Genomic DNA, 20025 nt, shown 5'->3' on the forward strand with positions numbered 1-20025 from the left:
ACGTTTTTATAAAAGTATATTCAAAGTTCAACTTTCACAAAAACAAAAAGTAACCACCTTTTCTTCCTCGAAATTTATCGCACGCAAATTTTGTTGTTTTAAGCTTAGGCAGTTGACTATAGAGCACGTGAACATGAGAACAGAAAATAATTTTGAAAATTGATGACCTTGTTATTATTTATGAAAAGAGAGTGCTTTTTTTTTCAATAGAAGAGAGATATTTGGTCAAAAAAAAAATAGAAGAGAGATATAATTAATTAGATAGTACTTTTGTACTAAATGAGGATACTTTAGCTTTGTTTTCATTAATAAGATAAATAATTATTTTTTTATCAAGTTTTTTCACTCAACAGAAATCAAATTTCTTGAAAGAACGTCGCTGCTAGTCTCATGTCAAAAGTGACCTACTTTTTTTAATAAACCCAAACTAAAAAACAGTAAACATCACTGCACCAAGATGACAGTTTCACATACTAATAAAATAATATTTACTTGTTGATACTCAACAACATCAAACTCATTGAAGAGAGAATGTGTTTTTAGATCTGATCACAATATCAAACATGAACTTTAAAATAGTATAACAAATTTACAGAAATTCATTAAAGAGAGAATGTCTTTTCAGATCTGATCACAATACGAAACATAAACTTCAAAATTCTTATTTGATCCCTTTCTTGAGAGACAATATATAACGTTCGGTTTCTCTGAGCGTACACCGTAGCATCTAGCAGCCACCACAAATCTGAAAGATTGCATGATTTACACTGCACCGCATCAATGATTTACACTGAGATTTGATTTTCTGCCATGTAGGCTCTGCATAGCACCTTGCAGAGAATCCAAACGCTGTAACCTAAAGCTTGGTTTCAATGGAGAGAAAAGTGGGAAGAAAATTAGAAGGAGAAATTTCTAAGAACAGTAAATTTCTTTACTATTTTTAGGAGTTTTCTCTCAGTTTTCGTTCTTTATTATTTTTCTCTCCATACAAACAAAGGGTAAGTAATATTCTTATCATTCACAGCCAGCAGGAGCAAATCCAATCTTAGAATTGGATATATCATAGGCAACATCAAATGTCTGTTGCTGATAATTACCAATAATGGCAACAGGACTGGTCCCAGAGCTACCTGCAATGGCCAAACAAGTAGTTTTCTCATCAAGCTCTATCAGGGTATTGTGTCCCTTAAGTGGTAGGGCAGCCCCACCTTGAAATATCATCTGAATCTCAGGCACATTCACTATCTCTTTGGCACTTCCCTTAAAGCAAGTATCCAGAATGGATATTCCCTCAGTAGGTTTATATTTTTGTGACATGATCTTCACAAAGGCTTCTTTTAAAGCTGTATACACTGACATAGGCAGCCTTGTGATGACTGTGCCGGAGTCTATGATGGTTGGAACCTTGTAACTCGAGGCGGCGATGCCAAGTGGCTTCCCAGCCACCGTGATGGCAGTTAAGTCAAGCAAGTACAGGCTTGAAATTTTTGGATTCTTGATCATTGGAGTGAACTTGAATGGTGATTTTGCCAGTGATGAGGATCCAATGGATAAGTAGCCTCCTTTGGAAGGTTTAGTGGCAGAGAAAGAAGTGGGAAGGCAATATGAGAAGGCATAACCATATTTAGTGGACAACTGTGCTAGTGCAGAGAGCTTATCCTGGCCTAGCCCCATAATACCAGAACTCCTTCCAAACAAACCTTGATTGTTCTGTCCACAACCATACACAAAACCTGGTAGTGTTTCTGATGGGCTTAGGCTCAACACATCTTGGCTCAAATAACCAACTGAGAATGACGAATCACCATATGCTGCCCTGTACACACAAGCACCAGATCCAATCTCACAAGCAGGATCATTGAGGGTGGACTCCTTGAGAGAGGAACATGTAGAGGAAGAGCATGGAAATTTCTTGTAGGTTTTGGATCTGGAAGAATTGAATAAAGGGTCAACTTGGGGATGGCAATAAGCTTTACAAGGTTGACATTGAATCCATGAGAGAGAGCTTCCTGTGTCCACGATAATGCTAAAGTACTGAGGAGGTGTCCCAATTCCTAATTTTACGTAGTAATTGCCTGACCCTATTGACAATCCTGATTTCAATGGCGTGCTCACGAGTTCTGGTTTGATGTTTCTCAAGTTCTTGTCGGCCAATCTTGATCGAATGGCCTCGACTCGCTCCTCGTCCTTTTCAAGCATTTTGGGTGGAAAAAATGGCAAACTTGATGTTGCTGAATGGTTGAGCTGAGCCTGAACATGGCGTAATTCAAGGTGAATGCTAGCTTGTTTTGGGTTCAAGCCGTTATCTGCAAAACCAACCATTTACAGGTTCAACATTCTTATATTAGATGAATATTAGTGAAGAAGAGAGCAAGACCCCACCTTAGCTCTTTAAAAATAGTCCTGGTATCAGTTCATCCACACTTCTTATATTACACTACTTCTGGAAAATATGATTTTATTTGAATCTTGTCGAATATTTGTTGTTTTAAAGACTGTACAGTATGGTTTTATTACTTAAGAGGGATGAAGTATGAACAAAATTAAGCTTTCGTGTACTAAATATAGCCTTCCTTTTCAGGGGGAAAAAAACCAAAACACAACTTTCTTTGACCACAAATCAGATATTGCAGATATTGTTATTCTTGTAAATGACATAAAGGAGCCCTTAATTGTGGTTCTTGTTCATGAACCAATAATAAGAGGAAGCTTTTGCTAATTCTCCATAAAAAACGCAATCAGATGATTAAACTTCAATATCTGCTAAGTGGGCCATTTACAAGGTCAGTACGGTGCCAAGAAACATTCAGAAATTCAACGCTGTTTACTATTGATCAGAGAGATACAAACAAGAGACTGCAAATATGTGTGAGCGTAGAAAGGAAAGCATATAGATTCATGAAAGAGACATGCCTTGAAATTGAACAAGGGAAGATGCTAGCAGAAGATGAGCAGAGAAAAGCAGAAAACAGAAGAACTCCATGATTGTTCTTCACACATTGAGAGATTGAACTTATGTAAATGCAACTTGTTAAGTGTCTTCTCACGGTCACATGTTACATCCAGTCTATCTATCTACTTTTTAAGAAGATTTGACACTTTGTCCTACCAATGATGCAACTCCAAATACAGTACAGAAATCAAAAGGTCTTTCAGTGTCACGTTTTAGAGGTTATTTCCCCCCCTCCAACTAATAAAAATACAAGTCAAGTTAATTATGAAAAATATATATAAACGTGCTGAATGAGAGTTTCTATACATATATTTTCTTTAAAAAAAAAACTGATAGGATGGATTTCAGAGATTGAAAGTAGGGTAGGTTCTAGTGAGTAAACATATGTGTTCTTCTTTTAGGCCAATCATCCATTCTGTTAAAAAAAAGAGAGATCAATTATCTATTTTTTAATATATTCTTTAGGGTGAGCTATTGGTTAAAACACATGTTTTAGCTTATCAGACTTCCCTCTTTTTTTTTTTTATAATAAAAAGTTTAGGTAAATTGAGTCCAAGAGTTTACTAAGATTAGGGTATACTTTCAAGCTCAAAGAGTATTTATACATATATTTATTAATTACTTATTAATAAAATTTTTATATTAATAGTAAAATTTGAAACCACATCCTTATAATTAGGGACCAAATTTTTGTTAACGGACAAACCTTTGGTGAATTTTTCCTACTTTTATCTGAAGTCTTGAATTAACCCAGGTGTACTATCAGTGCAAAGAAAACAAATTATTTTTTTTATGAAAATATCTAATTTAAATTTTGGTTTTGTTTTTCTGCATAAGTTTGAAGGGGGGAAAAATGACATGGGTGTGTCGGCAGGATGGCATTTATTAAGGCTGATAAAAGTCAGAAGCGCATGGTCTCTCTTCTCAATTATTCATTATTAATTCATTTCCACAAGAAGACTGAAAGAGACGTGCAACTATAATCTGCAGAGACTAGCCTGGAAACTTTCATTTACACAGATAGGCCCCAAGAATTGCCTCGGCACACAAACTTTATATCACACACAAGTTAATGGTTAGCATGTCCAGTTACATTGTGACAGCGCCACGTCTCTCACTCTTAAAAAAAAAATATTATTCAAATTTGACATTGGCGTATTTATTTGTATGTATATGAAGGGAGAGGAGTCCCTCTTTTTTTTTTCCCACATTTTCCTTTTACTTTTTCAATCTTTATCATTCATATCAATTTATTAAATAATTTTTTTAATTATAAAATTAATGAATATGAAGAGTCAAGATTGGAGAAATGGAGAAAAAAGAAGGATAAAAAAAAAGGAAGAAACTCATCTCCCATAGGTTAGTACAGAATTTGTTTCCCTAGTCATCCCAATAATAAGCACATGAGATCAAATATTAACCATCCAGATTTTCTAGACGCTTGAAATTTAAAATATTATTATATATTTTTCTATTATATTTAGTAAAATAAAAATTTATAAAAATTATAAAATAATTATAATAAATTTTTTATTTTTAATTTGATCTAGATTTATTTGGATTATATAAGGTACATCGGGATAATCAATATACATTAATTATAAAAATTTTAATATTAAATTAGATCCTCTAAATTAAATTTAGACTAGATTAAAAATAAAAAATTTATTACAATTATTTTATAATTTTTATAAATTTTTATTTTAATAAATATAATATAAAATAATATTTGAGATATATGAATCGTTCATATTAAAATTTGAATGGTTGAAATTTCATTTTAAAGATGAGCACATGATGCTTATGATTAGGATGAGCTAGGAAACCAATCGCGTGTGGGTACTCCTTTCTTGCTGGAATGGATTTTGATAGGGGTATTTTTTAATTAAAAAGAAAAAATTAATGCGCTACACGAAGGCAAATAATAATAATAATAATAATAATAATAATAATAATAATAATTGATTTTTTTCCAATACGATAACTAACTGATTCAGGATTTGATATTCTATATGCAAGAAATGTTTTGTTGTTAATTAGTTCATTAATTCATTACCAGAATCATGACATATCTCTGTAATCTATAATTCGGAAAAATTAATTAAACATAATTTAAAGAGTTATTTGCATAAAAAAAATTGATGGGAGTTCATTTAATCGGATGTTGTACTTCCATTAATAGAGATAAAAAAATTTATTAAAAGAAAATTATTTATATTTAACCTAAAGTAAAAGAGAGTTCGCCAAATGTTAACTTTTAAATTCTAGAAAAAAATTACGTATAAATTTTAACTAAAGAATTTATGTACAAATAAATTTCGTAAATATGTAAAAATGCAATTAGACACCTTAGACATTTCAGGCAAAAATCCCTGAGGATATATGGTTTTATTTTTCATGGAAGTGAAAAACTTATATTGCTCCTCTCAACTTTACACATGTTTAATTATAAATTACGAAATTTCAGTTATGAATTAGTGATAACTAGTAAATCACCCGTGCATTACACAAGATGTTATTTTTATAACTTCTTTTGATGGTTACATGGTGTAAAATATTTACATATTGAGTAGTTATATGCCTAAAATAATAATAAGACGTAACTAATATGTAAATGATTAATATTTAAGAATGACGGTGAAAAAATCATGGTGATGACGAGTTACGTAAATTTTAAACTATTATTTGATCTCAAATAATTTGTTAACACATATTGCATATGAAGGCAACCACTTATTACACTAAATAAATAGTCGACAAAAAAAATTATGACATCTCACTGAACAAGCAACTATCATGCATAATTTAGCTAGATTGTTGAAAATCTCCTTGTAGACTACGTTCAATGTAACATTTATGGACTTGCCATCTGCATCAAGGATTAATATCTTTAACCCTTTCCTACTCCGTACTCGAGATATAGCCACATACAACTGGCCATGTGTAAAGATAGATCTTGGTAAATATAGCCCAATGCTAAGTAATCTCTAACCCTGGCTTTTGTTTATGGTCATAGCAAAAGACAATATCATTGCAAATTGTCTCCTACGAAGAGTGAATAATAGTCGAGAGTCAAAAGGTGACATATCAATCATTGGAATATAAATCTTTGTTCCAGCATTCGATCCTAAAATTATTTATGCTTCTAGAATATGTTTTTTTGCTTGAGTGACAATTAGATGCATGTCATTACAAAGACTAAGAGATTTATCAATATTTCTTAAGAGCATAATAGGAGCTCCAACAAGTATTAGCTCATGGTTTAGGAGGCCAGACATTGATATCAAGTTTAAAAACTCAGTGCAATATAAGTCATCCATTAAATCAATATTTCCATCTTGCTTACACACAATGTCATAGCTTAAATACAACATCTCATTTCCGAGAATCATAGATAACATATATTGATTAACCTCATTGACTATAGATAACGTAGGTGCTAATACGATCCTATCTTTAAAATATGACAGGTCATTGAGATGACCAACAACATCTGGATACATAGAATCAACTATGTATTTTATAGGTTCCCTAGGATATTATAGTAAAATGTCATCTGAAATGGTGATTTCTATCTCTCCATCATTATTTTCCACAACTATTCCATCCTCTATAGCAATGATCCATTGTGCAAAATCATTAGGCTTGTTATTCATATCGATAGAATTTGTTAGCAATAATCTCATGTTCTTGGTTAGAGTCATTAATCCGCAATCCTTACATATATAGGATGAGTTAATGGATGCAAAATTTAGAAGTGATTTATTAGTTTGACCATTTATAAAATACTTTTGCCTATTTTGATTGATGAGTAAAAATTAAAATTTATAAAATTTATAAAATACTTATATATCGTGTTATGGCTACTCCTCCATAACATGATATATAAGTAGCATGTAAAATAAAAAAAAATGCATCAATATAATTAAAGAACAAAGCAGTATATAGTACGCCAGCATTATACCACGGATTTTTATTCATAATTAAGTTGGTCCAATATAAAGATTAAAGATTAAAATACCTATAAAAATGCTAAATAGTTACTCCCTCTATTAAAAAATATAAGGTATTTTTTAAGAAGTTGAATGTTAAAAAATATAAGGCATTTTTAGTCTTTCAAGATGTAATCATTACCTTTTTTTCTCAAAAATGCCCTTATTGATAGTGACTTTATATTTATTATAGGGTGTTTAATAGGGGTAAATATAAAAAAAGAGGATTAGCTAAAAAGTAGGTAACTACTTTATTGGAGGGTAGATTTGGTTAAAAATGTCTTATATTTTTTAGCAGAGAGAGTAACTAATAAATCATTCTTAATCTTAAACAAAATATCCTATCAAAATGTCATGAAATAATATCTAAAAACATCTAATAAATAAATAAATTAGCTATGATGAACACAACGACGACAAGATGATGTACTACTATCAGGACTATCTTCAAGTACATATTTACGATAGTAAGCATGCTTGAAGTAGTCTATGTTAGGGTGGTCAAAATTTCATAACACACAAGTTGTGTAACCTCCTCCTATATCCATTCAATATAAAAAAAGATTACAGTGTTACCATTATCTCACATCATTCACAATAATCAAATTTCATTTTTAAAAGCTTCAGCCAAAGACTTGTTTTATAAAATTGATCAGTTCATGGCATAATCAGAGAAAAACACAGTAAAAGTAAATCATACACACCTCAATTACATAGTGGACATAACCCACCAGCATTCCTATCTTAATCGCATGCAATTCAACACACAAATAGAACTAAGGTTTTGGTCCGTGTGCTGCGACGGATGGTTAGTGCACCGCGACATGTGGCACAGAGCCACATGCTTGCCTTGTCTGTGTCGTGCGCCGCGGCATGTGTCACCATGCATCGCAGCACGCTTGTCCAGATTTATACTGTCATTTTGATAACAAAAATGACAAACTTTTGATGTGCACCAATTTCTCATACAATATCAGATCAGAGTGATTCAAGCACCCACACGAAACTTAGCTCGTATACTAACTAATGAGATAGGTTTGGACACGATCTAACAGTCCGATCAAAATTTGAACACCTGGGTGCAAGAAGTCACTTTTTCTGAAAATTTTGCTCACTCAAGCGCTTAAATCGATTCCTTACTCTTATTAGACCACACTAGGCCTTGAATCAAGTTCAAAAGGATCTAATACACCTGATTGACCACAATTAATCACAATCATACTCATATATTAAAATTTGACCCTTCTACGGTCAATTTTTACAATTTACTAACTTAACATACTATGCCATTTCTCGACATAACTTAGCCCACCTGCCTATTTCCCAACTTATACATATGCAATCATATTCATAATACAATCTTAGCCCTTAAATTACTCATTTCATCATAATTTATCCCTTGGCTTAAGATTCACCAACACAAACAATCATTTCACATATATACTTCGAGTCATAGCCCCTTTTTTTTATTTCATTTCATCACATATACAATAAATCGGGCTAGACTTCACAAAAACTCAATTCAATACATGCATGCAACTCTATGGCAACTCATACACACTTATATATACAATCTTTCAGTTCGGTTAATTACACAACCTCAGAGTACACAGCTTCACAACTCAAGCCGGTCCAGACTCTCTTCCCTTACCCTGATCACTTCACAGTCCAATAAACATATAACCACGGGGTTGAGATAAAAATCTCAGTAACAGAATAACTCACTCTTATTAACTATCACATGTAATAATATGAAAGTAAGTATAGTATATCATTAAAACCTTGTAAAGTAGTATTTACATCACATATCACATTTCATTTTCAACTTTTCATCAATCCCAAAGGATTCCGTATTATCTCAAAATATTTCATCATATCACATAAAATACTAGCATGATCTCTACCAACAACCCTCCAAATCACCCCGACATGAAACCATAGGCTCATCTCAGACCAACGTATACTCTCATTAGTCTTGAGCTCACCTACAGTGGTAGAATTACTCAGTCAAATATGTTCTAACGCACAATACGGACTATGTTTTTTCTCCAATACACACAATAGGGCATCGTTGACTCCAACCCATATCACAAAGATACTCAAGAGTCTCTCATCTCCAACACAGTACCTTAATAGGTATTAAGGAGATCTTTTCCAACATCGCACCTTTCAAAGCACTAAAGAATTATTTTTAACACCGCACCCTAACAGGGTACTAAGAAAACCTTGCTTTATGGTCTTTATCATCTCCTATCCTCGGGTGAACTCCCACCTCTTAGATCATGCTTTCTTAAACAAATTAAGGTTCCCTTTTCACCATTAAACACTCTCTTATACATATAATACTTTTCATTACAAAATACATTTCCATGCTTATTTCAATCAAAAGCCATTTCACACACAACAATCACTTAATGCTATAAAACATGCTCAATTCGAAACCATTTCATGCATTACATAGCATACTAACATACAGTTACAATAAACGGTCAAACAAAGGAAGTTATCTGGTTACCTTAACCCTTCTATCACTAGAAAGGTTACTCATGGATTTTCACTATCACACAAGCTTATCTCAAGCTTCCTTTCTCTACTCACACATCCAATATATCAATTTGAACACATTTGGTCCATTTTGACCAAAAAGTTATTTTTACTATTTAGGGCTATATTCATCCGTAAACTCTTTTTCATTTATCCATTCTAAGTCCATAACTAATCAAATACTACTATACATCACCTCAACCAGTCTTATTTCACTCAAGATAGATTTTTACCCTAACTTTCTCTCTCTAAAGGCTAAAATTGAGCCTCCGGGTTTAAAGTTCTACCATTTAGCTCTAAACCAGTCACGAAGTTCTAATTTAACTTTCGAGAACCTTTTTATTACTATTGGGCAAGAATAAAACCTTTCAAATTCCACCGATTCAATTTTTCTATAACTCATTTTTAGAGAAATTTATGTAGAATGAAAGGTAAGAGTCATACGTAACTTACCTGACAAGTTACAATCCAAATCACCTTCTGCTGCTCCAAAATAACTTAACCTAACTCCTCAACCCTTCTCCTCTCTCTGTCTTATGTGTTTCTTAATTTTTCCTTCTGAAACTCACCTCATTTCATGACTTAAGAAGTGATTTTCTAGTCCATGAGCTGCGGCGTGTGGCATAGTGAGATTTATTCTCACCATGCGCACTTTCTTCAACCCAAAACGCACTCCTATCACCCATATCTGTTCATACAACACACAAACAAGTCAAAATACTAATTAATCATCCAAATATCTAATCCCACTTTAATTTTTACTTCACCCTTGATTAACCTCTAAACTTAGAATTTAGAAATTTAGGATGTTATAAGTTGCATTGTGGCAACTCCTAAAAACAACTGTGCCTAAAAAGTACTTTTATTTAATATGTGATCAGTTAAATTTATTGAAGGGTAATTAAACTAATAGAGGGCACACAAAAATCACCTTTGGTCTTGTCAGGTAGGGCAAATTGCAAAACAACAAGGACATGACTCTTATCCTCTATGGACTTGTACTCATTATACACCCACCATGCAATAGACTCACGAAGGATACAATCAAATGAATTCCCACTTGCAAATAAAATAAAAACAAACTTAGTGACCCATCACAATAATCATAATATTAACCAAAATAAAATAAAAAATTTAGTCGGCTTAACACAATAAAGGAGTTATTACAATCAATATATATTATTAAGTAATTATTAAACAAAGGAACACACTGCGTATATAATTATTAAATAATCATTCCAAAAAAATATTATTTCATTAATTAAACGCATCAATTCTTTCAATTTAGTTTTCCAATCAACTTCCTTGCCATATTATATATATTGTGGAAAATATCTCATTAATAGCACATAAATAAAAGTACAAATAAAAAATATTGAATAAAAAGCAGATTTAGTAACCTATCACATTAATCATGGTGGTGGAACATTAACCTAGTACTTGTGAGTGTAGCTTGGACTGCTAGAATGGTAGCAACATCCAATAGAGGTTTGCAGATTAACGGTAGCGGAGGAATGTCCTCACTACACAACTCAAAAGTAGTGTCTTCTTGGTAGTAAAGCTGATACCTAGTCAAAATGGAGTTCAACGCACATCATACAAGAAGATTTTTAAAAGAATAAATAAGCTCTTCACGTAAGATGTGGGTAAACCTTGGTATAACCTATGAAATTTCAACTTTGGCTTGCATCATGTTGCCCTAAAAAGTGTGATGTAGGGTTAAATAAATAATGAATAACCCAAAATGAAAAATATCAAATGACAACACCCAAGACATAAATAGAAATCACCATTGAGGCTAAAATTTAAAACTATACCTTTCTATCACACACAATGAATTAAAGTTTCCAATCTTTGTAGTTGATCAAACCTTCCACAAAACCTCATGCATCCTCACAACACGTCGCTTGATAGATTGGGAGTACTGACCTTGCTCTAGCTCCGAAAGCAACTGAATATCGGTGCAGGATCCCATGATGAATTGAGTGGCAAGTAATGACAAACCACAGTAATGTGTATGTTGCTTGAAAAATTAGACAGAGGCTAATGGTGTCTCTACTATATGTACAGACTTCTTGAAGCTATTCAAATTAGGTGTGCATATAGTATATATAATATAAGGAATGTGCACAAACTACCTAAAACATCAAATACGTAATATGGATAATATACATGTTTATCATTTAATTTATTTGATTCAAATAAAAATTTTCGATTTATCATAAACTACCTAAAATTAGATGTGCATATATATTTAAGGAAATAGTTACAATTAAATTGGAAATTATCATAAACTACCTAAAACATAAAGTACATAATATGCATAGTACACACTTTTAATTTGATTAAATTGGAAATTGTCATATTTTTACTCTCAAATTAGACGTGCATATGTTGTCGTTGTTGTTTATATATATATATATATATATATATTAGGAAATAGCTACAAATAAATTGAAAATAATCATAAAGTACCTAAAACATAAACTACATAATATGCATAATATACTCGTTTATCATTTAACTTATTTGACTCAAATAAAGAATTTCCAATTATCATAAACTACTTAAAAAATTTTCAATTACCTAAACTTCCTAAAATGGTCAAAATCACTGTGAAAAATCTCCATAATGTTGTTTTATTATGATTGTTTTATTAGTTGATATTAAATCATCATGATTAAATTATGAATATTTTCAATCTACAAATTCACTGTGATTAAATTACGATTGTTTAATTACTTGATATTAAATCCTAAAATTATTAATCAAAATAAAATGCATTCAAGAATTCAATTTATTCACAAATTTATCTCTTGATTATACTTTCAATAACTTAAAAAATCAAATCATGAAATTAATTCACTGCTTCCACACACATTAAATGCATGCATTATATTTTCAAACAATGAATAATAATTTATTATTGAGAAATTATTTAACGTATGTACTCTTGTCATCATAGGAGAAAAACATGAAACTAATGTGACTTTATAATATACTGGCACATGTATTTGGGATTCCTAATTTTATATATATATATATAGATTAGACGTTGTGAATTAGACGTTGTGAATTTCAAATAATCTATTTCTAACAAACAGGAATTATAGGTGTAAAGTAGAAGGACATGGTGATAAAAATATGTGAATGAATTGCGTGGAAGCATGCGAATGGGGTGCGCTTCGCGGAAGCTGAGAGGAGAGAAAGGGGAGCATGGGCGTAATTTTAATATTTTGCAATCTGTGCCTTATTTTTTTAATACTTTATACATTTTTTTTAATATTTTAAATTTTAAATTTATTTCAATCTTACATTTTTTTCTGTCCCGATTTCAAACTTACATTTTAGAGCATATCTAAAATTTATTATTTTAACTCAACTTTTTGAATATCAGCTGTGACTTCACTATACCTAAATATCATATTCTTTATTAATCCTTTTTAAAAATAAAAAAAATTAATTTGATTAAACTAAACCTGTGTCATTCTTATCCCAAATATTAGCTAGGAACTTGTTAAAATTAGACAATAAAAAATGAAAATTCAATATTGAAGAGTGAACTCATTAAATACCTTTTGCTAGCTTGCTGCCTTGCAAGATTTAATAAACAAACAAATAAAAAGAAAAAAAAGAAATAGTAAATCTCAAAGATATTGAAAAACTTTTTTTGTATCGGGAATTCTAATTCTGCCATTACCCTCAACTTAAAATCCTGGCTCCATCACTGCTTGAAAGAGATAAATTCAGTTACAAGATTGAGGAGAGGCAGCCATAAGTGTTTTCTCTCTAATTTCTCTTTCCTTTGGACCACTTGTGATATTTTTTGGCCTGTTTAAAATTATTTTTATTTTATTATTATGAGAATTAATGTTTTGTATAACATGTTTTGAAAATAAAAAATAATAAAAATAAATATTTTTTTACGCTCTCTTATTTTTTAAAACAATAATCTTAGACTACTTAAAAAATGATTTCATTTTTCTGTTTTTCAGAATAATTTTTTTTGTTCTTTAAAATATTTTTTAAAAATATATTACCAAATAAATTTTTTTGTTTTGTTTTGGAGAGCAGAAACCTATTTTCAAAATAGGTTGTCAAAAATGCCCTTCTATTCTTGCTTTTTTGCTATTTTCTGTTATTCTGTACTGAGACGTATGAACATTTTATTTTGAATATTTTGCTGACTGTAAGCTTTCTATTATTTCTGGTTGAATAAATATATCCACAAATTGCATGTCATTTGTTCTCTCTTGTTTTAGCATTTAAGATCATTACAAAATACTTCATGATTTTTAATAACTCTTCCGCTTGTTATTATAGCTAGTCTTCACGAATTTATAATTAAAATCTCGTTATTTAGTTTTACAATTGAATGAGTCTAAAGTTGAAGGCGATAATGTGATCTTTCTACATCTACAAAAAAGAAAAAAAATTATAACCAAATTTCAAAAGATTTAGACTATATTTTTACGAATTCGGCAGATCTATTTATAAGAGTAAAATATTCTCACTTCTCCTTTTAGTTAAAACTTATATGGAATGTTCTTTAAATTATATCTATCAATTATATAATTAATTAATTAATTATTCATATCATTGTTTGTTTCTTGTTTTGGTGAGAACTTTTACATTAACTACTCGTGCATTCACGGGTGTGAAAAAATTAAAAATAATTTAAATATGTAATAATAATCAATTAACATTTAGAATCTGAAATTTTATTAAATACAAATTATTGATATATTTATATTTTTTAAAAAAATCTTATCAACGCGTGATTTTAAATTATAAAGTTTTCAATTAATATTACTTCACCAAAGTAAAAACATGTTGTACCTGAGATATAAGGATATTTTCTTAATTTTAAACTAAATTATGGTAGCGGAATTAAATATAATTAAGTTTGGAATTTTTGTTTTTAATAAAATATAATTATTTTTAACAAAACAAATAACTTTAAAGTAATTTTTAAATTTTACTACAATGCCAAACTAATTAGTTTAATTAAATAATGATATAAAAGCTAAAACATATATTAGTGTACATCTTTCTCCTTTTAGATATGTTTCATGTTTCCTCAAATTTTTAAGCATAAATTAAAGAACAAAATATGCATCTAATAAGTTGAACTAAGTTGAAAAGTTCTATCTTATCTTAAAACAAAACTACACACTAAAAACAAAACTACACACTAACACTAGTTTAATGATTACATTAAAATAAATATTAAACAACAAAAATCAAAACAATAGACTATATAAAACCTTTCATGTAAACCTTGGAATTATCAACTATATAAGCATAAATTTCCAGAAAAATATAGTTTGGTAGATTATTAGAAAAATTCCAGGTAATAGGTGATTGCATCTACTAATCTTTATACTTGATTACATGAAAAATTAAATGATATGCAAACTTAAGATAAGATTACCAAATAATTCTAAGATTTTTGGAGCTAGTTGAAGTAGTGAAAAAAAAAATTGATATTTCAAGTATAAATCGAGCTTTTATAGGATCGACTATCAATTCAAATTTAAAAATTATTTAAACACACTTCAACTTGAGCAAAAACAGTATTTAGCTTTTCATTTGTCGATGTCTAAGAAAAAAGAGATGTTTCTACTATATTTGTTAGTTATGAATTATAGTTAGTAAAAGAATAAACATTATGAATCATACATTAAATTTTCATAATAAAATTTATACCATTGACTCTATATTTGATGAAATTCCCATTGCTAGGAAATTCCACATTTGTTATATCTCATAAGCACGGACATTTATTTGCTTTCACCTCTAGTGGATTCTCTCTTGATGATGATACATAGAGAAACATATATAGAATGACCCCACTTGTATATAATAGAAATATGATGAAGTTACAAAAAGAGCAGACATAGCAAGAATGAAGGGAAAGGGGATTTTAACAAACATTTATTTGATTTAAAAAGGGAGAGGAAGGGAACTAATAATAAATTAATAATTTTACTCTTATCAATTTTAAGTTAATTTTTATTTTTTGCTTTGATTTATTATTAAAAATAGATATATTATATTTTTGTAACTTTATTGTTTTAAGGATATAAACTTATATTAATAACATTTTTACAGAAAAAATACATTAATATTATATTTTATCAGTTTATCAGATGAAAAAAATATTAAAATTTTAGTAAAAATTTATATATTAATTTTTATAAAGTGATAAAATTTATTTAATTATAAGGGAGAGGAACAAAGATAAGGCATAATTTTTTAATATCAAGCATATTTTAGAATTTTTAAAATAATAAATAAGTAATTTAGTTATAATTTTATCTCTTCTCTCCCTTAAAAAAAAACTCCAAATTGGAAGGGAGGGTTAGGAGGACTTTTCCTTCAACTATTTAACTAAATAAGGTGCTCCCCTCCCTTTCATTCATGAAATACCAACCAAACAAGGGAAGGAGAGCAACTCTCTTCCCCTCCACTCTAAAAACTTTGAATCAAATACACCCTTAGGTCATGTTTGGTATATTAGAATTGGGTTTAAGAGAAATGAAATTGGAATTGGAATCATGCTTTCAATTGTTTGGTGTGCATGAATCCAATTTCTTATGGATTCTAATTCTACCAAAATACTTAGAATTCAATTCCATTTTCATCATGATGGAATTGCTACAATTCCATGGAATTGTCATAAGTGTCCCACAAACATACTCCATCATGATGGCTGAGTTTTTTTATGTTTTTTTATAAGGACATTTTGGTCTTTATCTATTTTAAATACATATATTTATTAATATTATATTCAGATTCCATCTTCATACCAAACATACATTTATAACTCAATTCAATTCCGATTCCAATTCCGATTCTGATTCCGATTTCATCAAAAACTCTTCCATCATACCAAACGAGGCCTTAGTGATCCTCTGTTAAGGGTGAAGGTCGAGAATGAGAAAGAAGAGAAAGGAGAAGAAATATGCACTCCCTCCATCCCAAATTACAAAACACTTTTAGGAGAGATTTGATATTTTAAAATATAAGATACTTTGATAAAATTAAAATTCATTAAATAAACTTATTTCAATATTATCATTTTTCTCTCTATAATTAATTTTCGTCCTTTCTCTTTTTAATATATTAAATGATGGGTAATTTTGAAAGTTTATATTTTTGTTTTAGAAAAATAAGATTGTTAAGTATATTTAATAAGATTTATTGGTATGTAAAATTTTATCTAAAAATATTTTATAATTAGGACGAATGGAGTATAATAAATGAATATTTCCAGATTTCTTAAAAAAAAAAAAAAGTTACCACATGGTTGGTTTTTTGGATAGAGAAGAGATCATCCATTCATGTTCAAACCTATCATGCTATAAGCGATGAAAGAATTGGAAACCCTAACCTCTGAGGAAGAAAGGTACAAAACCTTCACAAATTGTGGGTAGAAAAGGCTGACCTTATCTTAGACATCATCAAATTATGGATACATCATGTCGCTTATACAATTGCCCATTTTTCACCCACGTCTGTTATAAATAAGAAATTTAAAATAAAAAAAATTAAACAAATTACATTACAGTATTCATGATTAATATGTGGACAGATTTTTGAGGTGGGAAGTTATGATGCTTAAACTTTTTATAAATTTTAAAATTAAAATTTAAAATTATGAATAAAAAGTTTGGAAGTTATGATACTCTCTTTATTAAAAAATATAAGATATTTTTAACCGAATATCATCCCTAATAAGGCAATTATCTACTTTTAAACTAACCCTATCTTTTCATATTTACCCCTATTAAATATCCTACAATAAATATAAAATCATTGATCAATAGGGGCATTTTTTAAAAATAAAAGGCAATGATTACATCTCAATAGACTAAAAATACCTTACATTTTTTAACATCCAACTCTTTAAAAAATGTCTTATATTTTTTAATGGAGGGAGTAATATTTAAACTGGAGATAAAATTGATAGTGAGATAATATTGAGATTTGTGGGGTTTTGGAAGATATGATGCATGGACTTTTTTTTAATTAATTGATTTTTAAAATTGAAATTTGAAATTAAAAATTAAAAATTAAAAGTCGGGAAGTTACAATAGCTATTTGAAATTAAAATCTCAACTTTAGTTTGATAGTTAAGAAGTTACAATTTAAAATGCATTAAAAATTTAAAATTTACTCGGATATTATAAAATAAAATATTGGCAGCAGAAATTTAAATGTGAATGCTTTATTTAAACTTTTGAAATGAAAATAAAATTTAAATCTAAATTATATAAGCATAAAATCCTTAATTGGAAGAATGATGAAATAAACAAACAAAAAATCATCCGAATGGAAAAATTTTCAAACCCAATGTTTAAAAAATAAAACCTAAAGTATAATTTTAATCTTCTAACTTTATATAAAATTTTAATTTTATCTCTTAATTTTATAAAATATCTTTTTAGTCCTTTAACCCTAACACCATTAGTTTAAAATGATTATTTTTTGTACCAATCATTGTTATTTAGAAAAAATTAAACTTAATATGTCAATATTTAATAATATTTTTTTAATATTTAAAATTTTAATATAAAAATTTATTAGGATAAAACTAACGATATAAAAGTTAAAGAACTAAAAAAATATTTTATAAAATTAAGAGATTAAAATAAAACGTTGTGTAAAATTATAAGACTAAATATATACTTTAGTCAAAAATAAAATATCACGGTAGATCATGGAAAGAGAATTATGATATTAAATAATATAATTGTAGAAAAAATATATATGTAGGTTCTTACATTTTTATTCAATCTTAAATTATCTTTTTATAATTTATTTTTTTAATTGAGTCTTTATAGTTTGACCAATTAAAATTTTTAATTTCTAAAGATTAAAATCCTTAAATATTTTTATACATGAATAATTTTCATAAAATTAATAAAAATGTAAACATTATATTAAATCAAATTTTTTTCTTTTTGATTTTGGCTAAAAGTATTAAATTAAATTTTTTATAAACTCCAAAGGTATTTTTGTTTTATAAAATTTAATAATTGATCATTGATTTTAACTTTTAGGGGGTTAACATATACAATAGATCAAAATTATAAGGGTTTGATTAAAATAAAACAAATAACATGGACCTAATTTAAAATTGAGTGAAATAGTAAGAACCTACAGATATATTTTTCTAATAATTGTATATGACATTTTATTCACTATTAATATTAAACAAAGTAGATATTCATGATGGAAATTTTGTTAACATGATTATTTTCACACTCCAAAAAATATTGGAAAATATTTTTTATAGTTATTAACTCCAGTATAAACTAGGAAAAAGAGATAATGAAGATATACCAAATTGAAGTATTATTTTTTTTTTATATCCTTGAGGATTTTATGAATCTTTATGCTTTGTAAGTATATTTCTTTCTGGTTATTAATTTTAATGGATGCTTTAACACTTAATATGATTTATTTTGTTCTCATTCAATTGGATGACCAACTTTAGTATATGCGTGGATCTTGGAATTTGCCTTTAACAAAAAGAAATCTCAATTCAACTATTTATTAAGCAACCTAAGATTAGAATTAATCTAATTTATGCTTGAGATAGAAATATACTCAATAACTTTAATATACTCAATTTTAAAGTTAAATCAAAAAGTAATAACTAGAAGATATTATTAAATTGTAAAGTATAAAAAGATATTAGAACTTCCAGGATGTTCTTTACTTGCTAATCTTACGTCAAGCATATTCTTTGACCTTATTTTATCTGTATTTATTTTTAATTTAATAAAAATTTTACTTTTTGATTAGTTAACTTAACTGAGACAAAAATAAATTCAGTTGCGTCGAATTCTGTTATTTTAGTTTTTCGTGGGACAACCTTGATTCGCTTTACCATGTTTAATCCATATACTTGCAATGTGTTTAAATTTTGTAAGCATCAGTACATTAAAATACTTTTAACAAGTAAATACCTTTTCTCTTTGAATTAAAACTACTAATAATTTTACCAACAAATGTTGATCATAGTAAAAATAACTATAACCACTCAAGCATAAAATCTCAAATTCAAGTTCATATGAATATAGAAAAACATTTTTAGAAGTGCTATTGCGATAAGAGTATTAGCATTTAAATCTAACCCAACTAAATAACTATATTACAAAAATACCAATAACTTAAAAATATTTAATTAATAATTGTAGCTTCTTAAGAATATGCTGAAGTTGTGTTTTAATGGGAAAATTAAAACTATTAATGATTAAAATTTAGGACAATTTACTATTTACCATTAAATATTCTCAAATTTTATTAATAAAGTACTAAGATAGGATGAGAATGAATAATTTTGACCAGCATTTAGTTTCGACATAGGAGAGATACTATATTGGCCAAAACAAGAGGAGATGCTACTAAGCAGTAGAAGATGACGAAGGGCAAGTACAAAGATAAACTAACCAAGAAAATGTACTTTGCTCCTCTTACATCACTTTTGCTTCAAAATCTGCTTGAATCACTTTTTTCTCATAC

General features: G+C 28.7%; 1 protein-coding gene across 1 annotated transcript; it reads right to left on the reverse strand.

Moving 5' to 3' along the window:
* Nucleotides 1-546: 546 nt before the first annotated feature.
* Nucleotides 547-3091, reverse strand: LOC129305111 (aspartyl protease family protein At5g10770-like). Its single transcript, XM_054945041.1, has 2 exons — nucleotides 2914-3091; nucleotides 547-2306 (listed from the first exon to the last, which is right to left on the reverse strand). The coding sequence occupies exons 1-2, from the start codon at nucleotides 2981-2983 to the stop codon at nucleotides 1015-1017; spliced, it is 1362 nt and encodes a 453-aa protein (XP_054801016.1). The 5' UTR covers nucleotides 2984-3091; the 3' UTR covers nucleotides 547-1014.
* Nucleotides 3092-20025: the final 16934 nt, after the last annotated feature.

Source organism: Prosopis cineraria, unplaced genomic scaffold (assembly GCF_029017545.1).
Source record: "Prosopis cineraria cultivar Desert tree isolate PC_DT_omini unplaced genomic scaffold, ASM2901754v1 PC3, whole genome shotgun sequence".
Classification (NCBI taxonomy): domain Eukaryota; kingdom Viridiplantae; phylum Streptophyta; class Magnoliopsida; order Fabales; family Fabaceae; genus Prosopis; species Prosopis cineraria.